At 44.4% G+C, this 16,589-nt stretch overlaps 1 protein-coding gene across 1 annotated transcript in view; it reads right to left on the bottom strand.

The window, feature by feature from the left end:
* The window catches only part of LOC115117058 (ski oncogene-like), a 119,090-nt gene extending 107,596 nt beyond the window's left edge, over positions 1-11,494 (bottom strand). Inside the window, exon 1 of the mRNA XM_065020935.1 lies at positions 9,883-11,494. Coding sequence (XP_064877007.1) covers positions 9,883-10,788 — 906 coding nt within the window. The 5' untranslated portion in view covers positions 10,789-11,494. The remainder of the gene's footprint in view (positions 1-9,882) is intronic.
* Between the last annotated feature and the right edge of the window lie 5,095 nt (positions 11,495-16,589).

Below are 16,589 nucleotides of genomic sequence, written 5' to 3'. Positions count from 1 at the left end.
AGTCTTGTCTTACAATTGAGTCATTCATAGTGGGTGCTTAGGGCAGGGGGATGTGTCTGCGTGCCAGTGTGTGCCAATGACAAGACAGTGCCTGTAAATGGGCCACTCCTTGACGAGAGAGAGAGAGAGCTGCATACCGGACATGCTACTACTGTACCACCGCGGCTCGCCAAACACTGTGTCTATCTTTATCTACACACACACACACACACACACACACACACACACACAGACGTGCGAGAACGCCGGCCACTCGTTTTTAGCCTCGTGATATACTGCGATAGGCCACGAGTCAAAATAAACAGCATCCACTCCAAAGAGGGGGATGATTGTCGACTGGGAGAAAACAGAAATAGACTTGGATGTTTATCGTGCACACAAAAATACTTGATGAGACTTCCCTGTCTGGCTTAACACTAATATTATTATAGGGCATTCCATTCAGAATCAAGTACTGTTGGTTATCAATGCTTTTGGTTTGACTTAGATTTTCATGTCGGACATATACATGCTTCATTACACCAACAATAACACTACATCAGATGTTCATTGATTGGCTGATGGCTGTAGAAGCTCTGAGGCGATTGGACAAGGCTGCAGTCGGTGGTTTGTATGGCAGAGCAATGTGTCTATGAATATTTCAAACCCCAAGTCATTCTGCTATCTCATTAAATAAGCAAGGAGGTCCTTGCTACCTATGGTAATCGGCCATCAATAATAAATAGCTTGCAACAAAATAACGGCACATTATCGTTTGCATCAAAAGTGCTGGACTGATAAAAAAACACACCAAGAAGAAGTCATGGGGTTGTGTGCGAGAGAAACCAAAATCAGTAGCCGGGGTCATCTGCTGGCACTACTTTCACTTTGGGGAGAGGAGGGATACCCGTGGACATTAACATTTACAGGGACCTCCCCTGTATTCTCTCCCCCTCCTCCTCCTCCTCCTCCTCCCCTCCTCCTCCTCCTCCTCTCCTCCTCCCCCTCTCCTCCTCCTCCTCCCCCTCTCCTCCTCTCCTCCTCTCTCCCCTTCCATTTTTCCTTCCGAGCGACACAGCACACCCGGCCCTGTTCACTGCACCCCAGTCACTCAGGCAGTCAGGTATATTAATGCACTCTCCAGCCCTCTTGGCCTCTGCCGCTTAAACACGTCCCCCCGGATATCCCCTTTCCGTGTGTGTGGAGGAGGGGTGGCAGACAGTGTGAGCTTCTAGAAAAGCTCACTGAGGAGCGAGGGCAGAATACTATAAAGACTCATGAAATCAAACTGTCGACCAACAGAGAGAGCAGCCACAGTAATAACACCAAATCCCTGGGAGCTTAACATGATAATGTACTAATTATTATACTGTAAGTTCTGTAGATAACGCTTCATGTGTCAGAACTACAGCCCTGTGTACTAACCATATGAATACATAGTTGCGCAATCAAACAGAAAATGCAACAACAAACAAAAAATCAATTTGAAAAATAAACAAACGTAACCTAGATCCCTTCTAGATCCGTTGTTTTGTCAAGTCTATCCAACAAGCAGCCTTTTCACATAGACAGATGTCCTGATTTGTTAGACTAACTTTAAAGCCGCAATATGTCACTTTTTGGGGGTGACCCGACCGAATTATAGATCTGTCATTCTCATTGAAACCAAGACTAAAGGTTCTGTGTGGCTTAGTTGGTAGAGCACGGTGCTTGCAACTTCAGAGTTGTGGGTTCAATTCCCACGGGGGACCAGTATGAAGAAAATGTATGAACTCACTAGTGTAAGTCGCTCTGGGTACGAGTGTCCGGTAAATGTAAGAAGCGGTAGAGCTGTTCTACACTGAACAAAAATAGAAATGCAACAACTTCAAAGATTTAACTGAGTTACAGGTCATTAGGCCCTAATCTATGTATTTCACACGACTGGGAATACAGATGTGCATCTGTTGAAAAAAAAGGTAGGTTTGTGGATCTGAAAACCAGTCAGTATCTGGTGTGAACACCATGTGTCTCATGCAGCATGACTGACCTTTGCATGGAGTTGAACAGGTTGTTGATTGTGGCCTGTGGAATGTTGTACCACTCATCTTCGATGGCTGTGTGAAGTTGCTGGATATTGGTGGGAACTGGAACATGCTGTCCATACATGTAGATCCAGAGCATCCCGAACATGCTCTCTCATTCTATACTGAACAAAAATATAAACGCAACATGCCACAATTTCTCAAATTTGACTGAGTTACAATTAATATAAGTCAATTGAAATAAATGAGGCCCTAATCTATAGATTTCACATGACTGGGAATACTGATATGCATCTGTTGGTCACAGATACTGGATCAGAAATCCAGTCAGTATCTGGTGTGACCACCATTTGCCTGATGCAGCTTGACAAATCTCCTTCTCATAGAGTTGATCAGGCTGTTGATTGTGGCCTGTGGAATGCTGTCCTCCTACTCTCCAATGTGAAGTTGCTGGATATTGGCAGGAACTGGAACACGCTGTCATACACGTCGATCCAGAGCATCCCAAACATGCTCAATGGGTGACATGTCTGGTGATTATGCAGGCTATGGAAGAACTAGGACATTTTCAGCTTCCAGGAATTGTGTACAGATCCTTGTGACATGGGGCTGTGCATTATCATGCTGAAACATGAGGTGATGGCGGCAGATGAATGGCAGTTGCATACTCCAACAAAAATTGAGACATCTGTGGCATTGTGTTGTGTGACAAAACTGCACATTTTCTGGCCTTTTATTATCCCTAGCACAGGATGCACCGGTGTAATGATCATGCTATTTAATTAGCTTCTTGATATGCCACATCTGTCAGGTGGATGGATTATCTTGGCAAAGGAGAAATGCTCACTAACAGGGATGTAAACAAATTTGTGCACAAAATGTTAAAGAAATAAGCTTTTTGCGCATCTGGAAAATTTCTGGGAACTTTTATTTCAGCTCATGAAAATATGAGACCAACACTTCACATGTTGTATTTATATTTGAGTTTGGTGTGTTAACTTCTATGCTTCCTATTCATAAGTTTCATTTTGGGGTCTTTTACTTTGGGTTTTGTACACCAGCTTCAAACAGCTGAAAATACAATATTTTAGATGGTACAATGATTCGCGACACAATAATTGCTTGCTTTGTCACATAAACTGAAACTAGGTGAACTATTAGTATTTTAGCAACCAGGAAATGGCGGAGCGATTTCTGCATAGAGCATCTATAAAAGGCTGTGAATTAAAATGGCTGCTGGAGGGGTGGAAATAAAAGGAATCGGCGCATTTAATTTATTCTCCCTCGCTGTTATCGCACTTTTTTGAAGATTTTCCGCAGTCAAGCGTGTCCCCTGTGATCATCTGGTTGCCTCTCGTAATAATGTGTATTGTGATGACGTGTTGACCATGTTGCATTGCGCTGTTTATGACTTCAAGCCTATCAACTCCTGAGATGAGGCTGGTGTAACCGAAGTGAAATGGCTAGCTAGTTAGCGCGCGCTAATAGCGGTTCAAATGTCACTCGCTCTGAGCCTTCTAGTAGTTGTTCCCCTTGCTCTGCATGGGTAACGCTGCTTCGATGGTGGCTGTTGTCGTTGTGTTGCTGGTTCGAGCCCAGGGAGGAGCGAGGAGAGGGACGGAAGCTATACTGTTACACTGGCAATACTAAAGTGCCTATAAGAACATCCAATAGTCAAAGTAGAAAGAAATAGTCCTATAATTCCTATAATAAATACAACCTAAAACTTCTTACCTGGGAATATTGACTCATGTTAAAAGGAACCACCAGCTTTCATATGTACTCATGTTCTGAGCAAGGAACTAAAGCGTTAGCTTTCTTACATAGCACATATTGCACTTTTACTTTCTTCTCCAACACTTTGTTTTTGCATTATTTAAACCAAATTGAACATGTTTCATTATTTACTTGAGGCTAAATTGATTTTTATTGATGTATTATATTAAGTTAAAATAAGTGTTCATTCAGTATTGTTGTAATTGTCATTATTACAAATTATTTTTTTAAATCGGCCGATTAATCGGTATCGGGTTTTTTTTTGTCCTCCAATAATCGGTATCGGTGTTGAAAAATCGTAATCGGTCCACCTCTACTGCATACAGCTTCTCTAAACACAATAATTAAACAATCATGCAACAAGACGTTCATTGACGAGACGTTCATTGCACAACCACCCTGTGTGATAGATACATAGATATACATAGACAGAACTGATATGAGGTCAGACGAGAAGACAGGCATCTCTGTGTCTCTTCTAGTTGTGTAGCGGAGGTGAAGGAGTGATGGTGTCTTCAGCCGCCCTTGACAGGGGAAGACACGGCTGTCAATATCCCATTGATCCCTCAGAACCGTCAAGTTGATCTAACAAGGCAGGGCTCAACTCTCTCTCTCTCTCTCTCTCTCTCTCACTCTGTACCCAGACGGCACAGACTAGTCACAGTCTGCCTGTGCAGAGATAGAGATTGGATTGGAGCCGGACTCATTTAGCTAAACCCTAAGTGAATTAGTGGCTTCCTTTCTCTTGGACCATGCTTCTGGAGAATATGATCATTTTCTCTGCCATGCACAGACACAAGCACAGGAATCATTGGATGATTCCTCAGCCATCACAACAACCCTCATGACAATACAAAGCAAAAAAGTCCTTCTTAAATCATTCCACATCATCACCACTACCTCAAAACTATCAGTCCATAGCTGTAATTGAGCTGTATAGAGTATTTTAATTCAGCTGCAGTTGCTGCATTTTCACAACTGTAAAACCCCCTGAAAGCAGTGAAGAGGTATATTCTCTCTGTGGCCATTGATATGCATGGCTACCAGCTGTTGTACTGTCCGCAGCGAGGGTATGGCTCTCTGTCAGAAGGCCTATGCCTTGAATATGAAACAGGACATGGCCTCTATTCACTCAGGGAGTTCACTTCCTACCCCCTCCTCCTCCAACAAGCGACCCCTTCAGCTGGAGGCCAGATATCCCAAGGTGCACTGGGACATTTTTGGGCAGTGGAAGGGAAGTTTCAGCCCCTGCGAAATGGGGTCTGGAGCCCAGCCACACTTTGGGAGCAGTACTTTTGAAAACAACGAGGCCCCCAGACCTTGCTAAAGGGCTGACTCTGCAGAGTGAGAGAGAGAGAGAGAGAGAGAGAGAGAGAGAAAGAGAGAGAAGAGAGAGAGAGAGAGAGAGAGAGAAAGTGAGAAAGTGGGGAGGGGGGGGGGCTGCCTGCTGCCTAGCTTGCACTGTACAAAATGGCATCTTTCTTACACTTTCTCCACCCTTTTGAGGCTACAAACTCAGACTAGTTTTAGGGTTCTGACATTTTCAAACTAAATTGCAACTGGAGACGAAAAGCATCCTCATAAACGTCATTCAGATGACAGATTGAAACATCGAACACAGCACCTCCTTCACAGCCTCTCTCCTCAGTTAACAATTGCTCTATGTCTCTAAAAGCCTTCCTCGCCACTCCGGAGTGAGAATGAAACACAGAGGGAAAACAAAAGAAAGAAAGAGAGGTAAGAGCCTGAGCAGTGGAAGATTGATTTAAACAGCGCTGGGCAGGTGTGGGTACATGCTTCATTCATGCCCATTCGGGAGGGTTGGCTTGTGTTATGGGCTTGTCCGCCCCCTCTCTCTCTCAGGGAGTGGCGGGTCTGGAATGCAACGTCTGTCGAAACTCTCTTGCTCCCAGCCTAGACTAACTACTAGTCTTGTCTGCTGGCTTCCCCAATGTGGCTTCTGTCAAAACCCCAAACCGTGTCTGAAAGCCCTTCCACGCCAGCCAGCTACAGTAAAGGACCAGGCAGAGACAACCATTGACAGCGTGGTTCAAGTTAGTCTCTGAGTCTGAAGGTTTTTATATTTCCCTTTTCTCAGCTTACACAACCTAAAGCCGGTGCTGCTGCTTCAAAACATGGTCGTTGGTGGAAACCTAAACTGCTTGTGCATAAACCAAGCCCCAACTGGAGGCTGGAAATGTATTCTGTCCCCTTCTCTCTCTCTCCCTCTCTCATTCATATCTCCTCCCAACAGATGGGGCGTGTATAAATCACACCGTCTTGAGGTGAAATAAAACCTAGCGAGCTACTAAATCTGCGGCTGCCATCCGTATCAAAACCTCCTGATGTGGAAAGCCACTGATTATGTTTGCGACCCACATGTGTACCAGCCAGAAACCAGCATTGGCATGTTGAACTTAAGAGACTTAGCCACCTGCTCCACACCCTACTGGTAACCTTTGAAACCATTCAATAGTTCCCTGTACTAACTCACTTGCTCATTCACTGTTGTTTGCACTCCCACAGTCGACACCTGCGCTCTCACATCTCAGATTCAAACGGATAATGCACTTTTACTGCAAATTACAATACAGACTTTTATTGGTGGAAGTATGCTGCAATAAGGAAGGTATGCTGCAAATAGTTTGTGGTGTGTGTGTGTGTGTGTGTGTGTGTGTGTGTGTGTGTGTGTGTGTGTGTGTGTGTGTGTGTGTGTGTGTGTGTGTGTGTGTGTGTGTAATGCACAGACTGCTTCTATCAAGCACCATGACCTCATAGAAGCAAAGAGTCTTGGAGAACAGGAAGTCCTTCAAGCTCACTTCCTGTGTCTGACTGTGAGACGGCTGCTAGCTGCATTCACAAACCTCCACAAAACCACCCGTTCCCCTCGCTAACAAAACACAGTAGTGACATGCTCTCGATATGTCGTCAAGCACCACTCCAGTCTTTCTCTTCTGTGAAAGACATCTATCTCAAGATAACACCCCAGGTGAAATGTGTTGCTGAAGGGAGACTTGTAGGCTACTATAGCGAGAGAAGTTTAGCAATATGATCATAATTCTGCAAATATGATGTCCGTAGCATTGCCTTCACTAAGGCCCTCCTTTAAAAAAAACAGAGGGAAATAAACAAAAATCCTAAATAAAGAGTGGATTTAAACTAGGCTTGGGAGAGTGAATATATTAACCATTACTAACACACAGGGGTCTTTTGAGCCCATATAAAAATAGAAGAGGCCTTTAAATTCCTTTAGGTCGCCCCACTCAAACCTAAATACAGGGGCAAGAGCACGTGCATGACAAGGCTCTGGCCCTGTTGACACACTGGCAAACAGAAGGGTAAAGGCTGTGCTAGAGAACTGTGAGAGTCCTGTTGGTAAACACTTCCACTTTGTTTGTATGGCCCACCGAAAAGTCTCCTAACATAATCACCCACTCTCCTTTCACCCTCCTTTCATGCCGAGAGGGGCAACGGAGGAGGTCATTGGGGGGAAGGGAAGAAGTGTGTGTGTGTGTGTGTGTGTGTGTGTGTGTGTGTGTGTGTGTGTGTGTGTGTGTGTGTGTGTGTGTGTGTGTGTGTGTGTGTGTGTGTGTGAATGCTCTCCTTTGTTGGGATCATATTATGTTTCCACCACAATACTCCTATCCCTGCTTCATCAACTCTATTCATGTGTAACAGTTCATGCAAATGGCCATGCTTGCCTTTCATTTGTGGAGGGGGCTCTTTTATCTGTCTTAGTTGGAGGAAGAGTGGAGGAGAGGGCTCTTTTATCTGTCTTAGTTGGAGGAAGAGTGAAGGAGGGGGCTCTTTTATCAGTCTTAGTTGGAGGAAGAGTGGAGGAGAGGGCTCTTTTATCTGTCTTAGTTGGAGGAAGAGTGGAGGAGAGGGCTCTTTTATCTGTCTTAGTTGGAGGAAGAGTGGAGGAGAGGGCTCTTTTATCAGTCTTAGTTGGAGGAAGAGTGGAGGAGAGGGCTCTTTTATCAGTCTTAGTTGGAGGAAGAGTGGAGGAGGGGGCTCTTTTATCTGTCTTAGTTGGAGGAAGAGTGGAGGAGGGGGCTCTTTTATCAGTCTTAGTTGGAGGAAGAGTGGAGGAGGGGGCTCTTTTATCAGTCTTAGTTGGAGGAAGAGTGGAGGAGGGGGCTCTTTTATCTGTCTTAGTTGGAGGAAGAGTGGAGGAGGGGGCTCTTTTATCAGTCTTAGTTGGAGGAAGAGTGGAGGAAGGGGTGGACTGATCCCCCCTCTGCTTGCCTGCCTGCCCTCCCCAAAGCACAGACCTAATCCCCCCATAGGATTTAGATTCAGGGCTCTCTGTCTGCTGTAGTAGCAGCGCTAGGCTATAGCCTAGCCACCAATGTAAAAGTCAGGGTTAGGCCACCAGAGGCCCCCATGCTGTTCATAAAGCTCAATTACCCTCAAAAAAGTTAGCTTGGGTGGCATACAGGAGAGGCCACACTGAGCCCCTTTTGCATGTTTGATAAACTCCCCTCCACATCATTTAGGGCTCATCTGATGGCCTGCCATGGAAGCGCTGTGGGAATCCACCAGAGAAATCATGGCTAGCATGCCCCCCCTCTTCTCATTAGAATAGAACTGCTCTGAAATTTCAAGAAACACTGCATTTGGAGATTTTAAAAAATGGTAATATTTGATATTTTCCTGTTCAAATCAAATCAAATGTATTTATACAGCCCTTCCTACATCAGCTGATATCTCAAAGTGCTCTGTACAGGAACCCAGCCTAAAACCCCAAACAGCAAGCAATACAGGTGTAGAAGCACGGTGGCTAGGAAAAACTCCCTAGAAAAGCCAAAAACGTGGGAAGAAACCTAGAGAGGAACCAGGCTATGGGGGGTGGCCAGTCCTCTTCTGGCTGTGCCGGGTGGAGATTTTAACAGAACATGGCCAAGATGTCCAAATGTTCATAAATGACCAGCAGGGTCAAATAATAATAATCACAGTAGTTGTCGAGGGTGCAGCAAGTCAGCACCTCAGGAGTAAATGTCAGTTGGCTTTTCATCGCCGATCATTAAGAGTATCTCTACCGCTCCTGCTGTCTCTAGAGAGTTGAATACAGCAGGTCTGGGACAGGTAGCACGTCCGGTGAACAGGTCAGGGTTCTATAGCCGCAGGCTGTTGCACAGGACTGTTCTTTATCTGATACCACTAGCATATAGCAGGCTAACCCATTGCCACAAACACAGACATGAAAAGGGTAGTAGTAGCCTACTGGTTATTCAGTTGAAAAAGTAGACGTCTGCTACTGTAATGGCCTGTCGAGGCAGACAACTGACATATCTCCGTGCTCTAATAAATCCAGCCGCGCCAACCACCCTCATGGGAGCTCCACGCCACTACGCACGGATGAACCCCTCGTTAATGACACAGTGACACATCCACCTTGAAGGACCTGTTTCTCAAACACAGCCAGTAAGCCACAATACACAGCAAAGTGCGGAATGAGCGAGCGGCAGCCCACACCTCGAGACCTGGGGGGGTGTGTGCAGACCTGGGGGAGGGGGATGCGTGCAGGACAGAGGGGAGTTTAAACTATACACCTACAAACAGTGTTTTGTAACTTTAGAAATTATTACATTATTTCCTCGACCTTATACATCACATGGGTTTCGATAGTTGTTGTAACACCATTATTGGGCCATTTGTTGGTAAATGGGATTGTATTTACAGTTAGGCCAATATCATTGAGCCGTTGACACCCGCAGAAGTGTTTCACGGGCACATAATGGTTGTATTGCCACCAGAGCCGTTTAGCTGTTCTTGGTGGACAATTAGTAACAATATGTGGAGAGTAACCCAATCTTGGAAGGACTCACCTCCAGTCTAAACTAGCCCATGGCTGGGACAAGTCATTGCGCCAATAGTCTATTCTGTTCTCGAGATACGAATCTTTGACTCTTAGTCCGAGATAATAGTGTATTTGCAAGAAGACAAAACAAAACGCAAGTAAAATAAAAGAGAAAAAACGTTCAATACAGAGTACATGTTTTTGTGACAGCAGTGGAACAACTAACACTCGTATAATGTAACAACACTTGCAACACTGTGTAACGACATTGTAACGACATAACAAACTAGTTCAACTCACCCTGGATGCTTTCCTCTTATATTTGTTGGCGAAATCAAATTTCTCTTTAATCTCGTCCAAATGCTGCTCCAGGCGCGCCTTCTCCTCTTTCCCTGTGTAATCCTGGTCCAAGAGGATGTATGCCCTCCAGTTGGCGGAGTCGAAGCCCCAGTGGCAAGTCCTGTTTTCCAACGATTTGTGACTGTGCACCACGAACTTATGGGTCGGGTACATGAGTCTGCAGTACATGCACTGGATGCAGGCTGCGTTGGGGCTGGTGTACAGCTCCGGGACGAAGAGACCCTTGCACTTTCCGAAACACTCGTGGTATATTTTGAGGCTTTTCTCCGTAAACTCCAGCTCCAGTGAGCCCGTGAACTCTTTCTTGCAGTGCGGCGGGTAGGTACCTCCGTAAATCAGGGCATTGCACAGGCGCTCCGCATCCGTTTTGGTGATGAGTCCGCAGGAAGGCGCCGAGAAGGGGAGAATTCCCATGACTTTGAGGATCTCCAGCTGTTCTGCCGTGCACCTGGAGCAGTAGATGTGGAGGTCGTCGCACACCGAGTTGATCTGTTGAAGGGAGAAATCCCGCAGTACGGTGTTGAGGATCTGCGGCAGGCACAGCCGTTTCTCGCCGCCGACCACGAAACAGGAGACAGTCTCGGTCTCCAGGACCGTCTCGCACCTCTCAGTGGAGCGGTCGGAGGGGATGAAGAGTGGTCCCGGCATCACTGTCGGCGGCTGCATTGGAAGATGCAGCACGGGCTCGGGCTCTTTCCCATCCTTCTTGAACAGGAGGTCATGTGGCCATCGAGCAGAAAACGCCGCCGGTCCGCCGAGGGAGATCATAGAACTCAGATGAAACTGCTTGAGAGTTTGTTGCAGTCCTGGGTGAGGTTGGAAGCTTTGTCGAGTTACAGTCTCCATGTTTTCACTACGACTTTGAAAGCGAGAGTTCCTTTCAACTGGGGCAAACTAAAACAATTGAACGCCACGATAGGTTCGGGTTCCTTGTAAATCCAAGGTCTCCGAGAATTAGCCAAGTGCAGAAAGCGCTTCATCAAACATCCACAAAAAAGTACCGAGCAGTGAGTTTCCAATTCCGTTGACTAGCCTACTAAGCGAATGGTGACACGGGCGAGTCTTTCCCTGCAGTACACTCCTGACAGTCCATATCTAAAACGCGTCCCTCTGAAACTCCTCCAAAAAATTAATAATGCTTTTGAAGTTTCAGAAAAAGTATCGACCGATAAAGCAAAGCCTTCTCCCTCTATGTATCCGGTATAAAACACAGTAATAACCCGCGTGGAACCTCCTTTAAACTGTGGAATACTGCAGTATAGCCGCACGCATACACTCTGTCTGCCCCTGCTGTTCGATATGCCTGTGTACTGGAGATGGCTAGTCTGTGAGCTGGGTTGCGCTTGCTCACTCACTCGCCCCTCTCTCTCCCTCGCAGCCCCTATCTGTGTTTGTGTGTGTCTGGCTCAGTCATTGAATCCCAGCCAAAAATGTGACTGACTCCGCAGGCTGGCTCTTCCAGGAACAAGTCGTCACTCCCCCACTTTTCCTAGCAGCCTTGTAAAGTCGGAAAAAACACAAGGCTTAAGCGTGAATCAATTGGTTCACAGCTAAGAACGGCTGTAACCCACTGAGGTGTAATAAGAACGCTGTAACCGAAAGAGGATGGGTGGAGTTTGCAACAGACAGTCAAATTGAGGGGAAATGCAAATTGTACGACTGACTGCGGTTTATTTATCGAGGGTCATTTTTTCAGGCTGGTTTAAACTGTTAATGCGGAAACTATGGGGGAAAAAATCGATATCAGGGTCACATATTTTCAAGGCATAGCAACATAGGACTAATAATTATTATTAATGAAATATCTGTAATAATTACAATAATCATTATTATTATTATGACTTGTATTTATTATTATTATGTGGATGCATGCACCATTCCAATTCCATTCATTTTACGCATAGGCCCACCCATTTTACGCATAGGCCCACCCATTTTACGCATAGGCCCACCCATTTTACGCATAGGCCCACCCATTTTACGCATAGGCCCACCCATTTTACGCATAGGCCCACCCATTTTACGCATAGGCCCACCTATTTTACGCATAGGCCCACCTATTTTACGCATAGGCATAAAGTGACAGCTATAGTTGTGCCAATTAATTGCACAAGCACGGCTATACTTCACGAGCTGCCCTACAGTAGTAGCGCAGTCTATGAAGTGAAACAATTATGTTTGAGTCACTTTCCTCCGGGGTTTTGAGTATTAATTATAATGTGCAACATCGAGGGCATGAGATGAAATACGCACACTTCAAACTTATGAACAATTGAGCAGTGCAGTGGGTGTTAGGTTACGATCAAGTCCAGCTAATCATTCCTATTGTGGTGAAAATAATTGGAAAAAGGTAACAAATTGCAAACTGAATTTGCACTGTGCATTTAAAATGTACATTGTTACTGGTCTGTAATTAACTTTGTCAATTTGGCTATTTCTTCCATGAATGTAATTGAATGACTAATACAGCCTGATACATTTGTGGAGAATAGACTAAAACAGCCTGATACATCTGTGGAGAATAGACTAAAACAGCCTGATACATCTGTGGAGAATAGACTAATACAGCCTGATACATCTGTGGAGAATAGACTAATACAGCCTGATACATTTGTGGAGAATAGACTAATACAGCCTGATACATTTGTGGAGAATAGACTAAAACAGCCTGATACATCTGTGGAGAATAGACTAAAACAGCCTGATACATTTGTGGAGAATAGACTAAAACAGCCTAATACATCTGTGGAGAATAGACTAATACAGCCTGATACATTTGTGGAGAATAGACTAAAACAGCCTGATACATTTGTGGAGAATAGACTAATACAGCCTGATACATCTGTGGAGAATAGACTAAAACAGCCTGATACATTTGTGGAGAATAGACTAATACAGCCTGATACATTTGTGGAGAATAGACTAAAACAGCCTGATACATTTGTGGAGAATAGACTAAAACAGCCTGATACATCTGTGGAGAATAGACTAATACAGCCTGATACATTTGTGGAGAATAATAAAACAGCCTGACTTTGTGGAAAACAGCCTGATACATTTGTGGAGAATAGACTAATACAGCCTTACATTTGTGGAGAATAGACCTTTTTGTGGATTACAGGTCATTTGTGGAGAATAGACAAAACAGCCTGTCTACCTTTTATTACAGGTCTTCATGTCGTCGTCGTCCCCCCCCCCCCATGTGAAGTAGCCTAGGCAACATAATAATACATGACATATGAATGATATAAGCCTTCAACAGATTCATAAAATGAACTGTATGCCAGTCTACACCAGGCATTGCAATTGTGTTAATTTTTGTCAGCTCTGTTGTTGTTTGCTGTTATCTCCAATCAGAGGCGTTATGCGGATAGGTGGGATTTGTCCTGTTAAAAAAAATACTGCTAGCCACCGAGCAATTTTATGAAATTGGCTATAGCTAGCCCAGATAGGTTGCCAACCTCATTACTAGCTACCAAGAAGCTATTTCAGCCTATAAGGGAAAGGAGGGTACCTAGTCAGTTGTACAACGGAATGCTTTCAACTGAAATGTGTCTTCTGCATTGAACCCAACTTCTCTTCATCAAGTTAGAGTAGCTAGCTTGTGTATTTTAGCTGGCGTGCGTGCTGACATTGGTTGGTAAACTTTAGAAAAGCAAGAAAAAGCCAAATGTACTGATTAAGACTCACATTCCTTTAAATCTTTTACCCAGTTTGAGCAGAGATGCAGAGAAGCATATTTAGGTTATTTAACAAAAGAAACCCCAGCCAGGAGGATACACACAGCTCAAGAGGTATGCTTAGATATTGTTTTTACATAGAAATAAGCATAATGATTATGGCTCTAGCCCCCCTCCGGACCACCCCACTGTCATCCTATTGTACTTTGTGCCCCCTAAAATGTTTGGGGTACCCTGTCTCCAATGTTCCCGAGTGGCGCAGCGGTCTAAGGCACTGCATCTCAGTGATAGAGTCATTAGAGTCACTACAGACCCTGATTCGATTCCAGGCTGTATCACAACCGGCCGTGATTGGGAGTCTCATAGGGCGGTGCACAATTGGCTCCAGTGTTTTCCGGGTTAGGATTTGACCCGTGTATTTGCCTTGTTAAATAAATACAAATACAATAAAACACTTGCTGTGATGTGAGCCAAGAATGAAAGGTGAGGCTATTGTTTGCTGTTGCTGTAGCTCCCCCTAGCCACGAGGCAATGTAAATGCAATTGTAGAGATGCTCCCTCATAGAGGTCACTACAATATCAATTATTGCAAACATTAGTACTGCAGATATTAATTGAATCAATATATTTACATGACATATAGAAAACGCAATCATGAGTAGGCATCCATGTTAATGTGATGGATCTTCTGACCCATAGACCAATGACCAATCTGTTATAAGGAGTTTATACACCAATCATAAGCTACCCTCTAGATAGGCAATCCAAGTGCTAAAGAAGTCTACACCAACAATCTCAACCGTTTTCCACAATGGATCAGTCCAATCCTGTTTAAAACAAATTACAATTATGACAATGTTTGAATGTAAGTGGATGTAGCCTTGCACAAATTAAGTTTCATTCTACAAGATAGACGTACAACCATCCATAAAAAAAAAAAAATGTGTACCTTTATTTAACTAGGCAAGTCAGTTAAGAACAAATTCTTATTTTCAATGACGACCTAGGAACAGTGGGTTAACTGCCCGTTTAGGGGCAGAACGACAGATCTTGTCAGCTCAGGGGTTTGAACTTGCAACCTTCCAGTTACTAGTCCAACACTCTAACCACTAGGCTACCCTGCCGCATCCATGACACAGTTGGGTTGAGAGAAGGGTCTTTTTTCGAGCCTGGTCCCAGATCTGTTGGTGCGCTATCATGTCAACTCATTGCAATGCCAAACATGACAAGGAGTGGCAAGGAGTGGAATGATAACACAGGCTAGTCATTCCACTTTCCTCAAAAAATCCATCCAGAGTAGACCACTGGTCAGCGGGGGGCAGGGGGGTTACCAGATCTGGAGCTATGGTGGCGAGCTATATCCCACATGGCTGAAGGATAAGTGACCTTTGTAATGAGCCAGGTGTGACCTGGGGCTTTATCTATTTGGCAACGTGCCCATCATATTGCTCGGGTTTGGGAGCCACGGGGCAGGAGTCTCCTGAACACTGGTATCTAGTATACTGACGACTGGTATCTAGTCTACTGTTACACTGGTATCTAGTCTACTGTTACACTGGTATCTAGTCTACTGTTACACTGGTAACTAGTCTCCTGAACACTGGTCTCTAGTCTACTGTTACACTGGTATCTAGTCTACTGTTACACTGGTATCTAGTCTACTGTTACACTGGTATCTAGTCTACTGTTACACTGGTATCTAGTCTACTGTTACACTGGTATCTAGTCTACTGTTACACTGGTATCTAGTCTCCTGAACACTGGTATCTAGTCTACTGTTACACTGGTATCTAGTCTAATGACGACTGGTATCTAGTCTACTGTTACACTGGTATCTAGTCTAATGACGACTGGTATGTAGTCTACTGTTACACTGGTATCTAGTCTAATGACGACTGGTATCTAGTCTACTGTTACACTGGTATCTAGTCTAATGACGACTGGTATCTAGTCTACTGTTACACTGGTATCTAGTCTACTGTTACACTGGTATCTAGTCTACTGTTACACTGGTAACTAGTCTCCTGAACACTGGTCTCTAGTCTACTGTTACACTGGTATCTAGTCTACTGTTACACTGGTATCTAGTCTACTGTTACACTGGTAACTAGTCTCCTGAACACTGGTCTCTAGTCTACTGTTACACTGGTATCTAGTCTACTGTTACACTGGTATCTAGTCTACTGTTACACTGGTATCTAGTCTACTGTTACACTGGTATCTAGTCTAATGACGACTGGTATCTAGTCTACTGTTACACTGGTATCTAGTCTACTGTTACACTGGTATCTAGTCTCCTGAACACTGGTATCTAGTCTACTGTTACACTGGTATCTAGTCTAATGACGACTGGTATCTAGTCTACTGTTACACTGGTATCTAGTCTAATGACGACTGGTATGTAGTCTACTGTTACACTGGTATCTAGTCTCCTGAACACTGGTATCTAGTCTCCTGTTACACTGGTATCTAGTCTCCTGAACACTGGTATCTATAATGACGACTGGTATCTAGTCTACTGTTACACTGGTATCTAGTCTAATGACGACTGGTATCTAGTCTACTGTTACACTGGTATCTAGTCTACTGTTACACTGGTATCTAGTCTACTGTTACACTGGTATCTAGTCTCCTGAACACTGGTATCTAGTCTACTGTTACACTGGTATCTAGTCTACTGAACACTGGTATCTATTCTACTGAACACTGGTATCTAGTCTCCTGTTACACTGGTATCTAGTCTCCTGAACACTGGTATCTAGTCTAATGACGACTGGTATCTAGTCTACTGTTACACTGGTAACTAGTCTCCTGAACACTGGTCTCTAGTCTACTGTTACACTGGTATCTAGTCTACTGTTACACTGGTATCTAGTCTACTGAACACTGGTATCTAGTCTACTGAACACTGGTATCTAGTCTACTGTTACACTGGTATCTAGTCTAATGACGACTGGTATCTAGTCT

This window comes from Oncorhynchus nerka, linkage group LG7 (assembly GCF_034236695.1).
Source record: "Oncorhynchus nerka isolate Pitt River linkage group LG7, Oner_Uvic_2.0, whole genome shotgun sequence".
Lineage (NCBI taxonomy): Eukaryota > Metazoa > Chordata > Actinopteri > Salmoniformes > Salmonidae > Oncorhynchus > Oncorhynchus nerka.
Note: the sequence above shows the minus strand (reverse complement) of the source record. Positions and strands in the feature narration are given on the sequence as shown.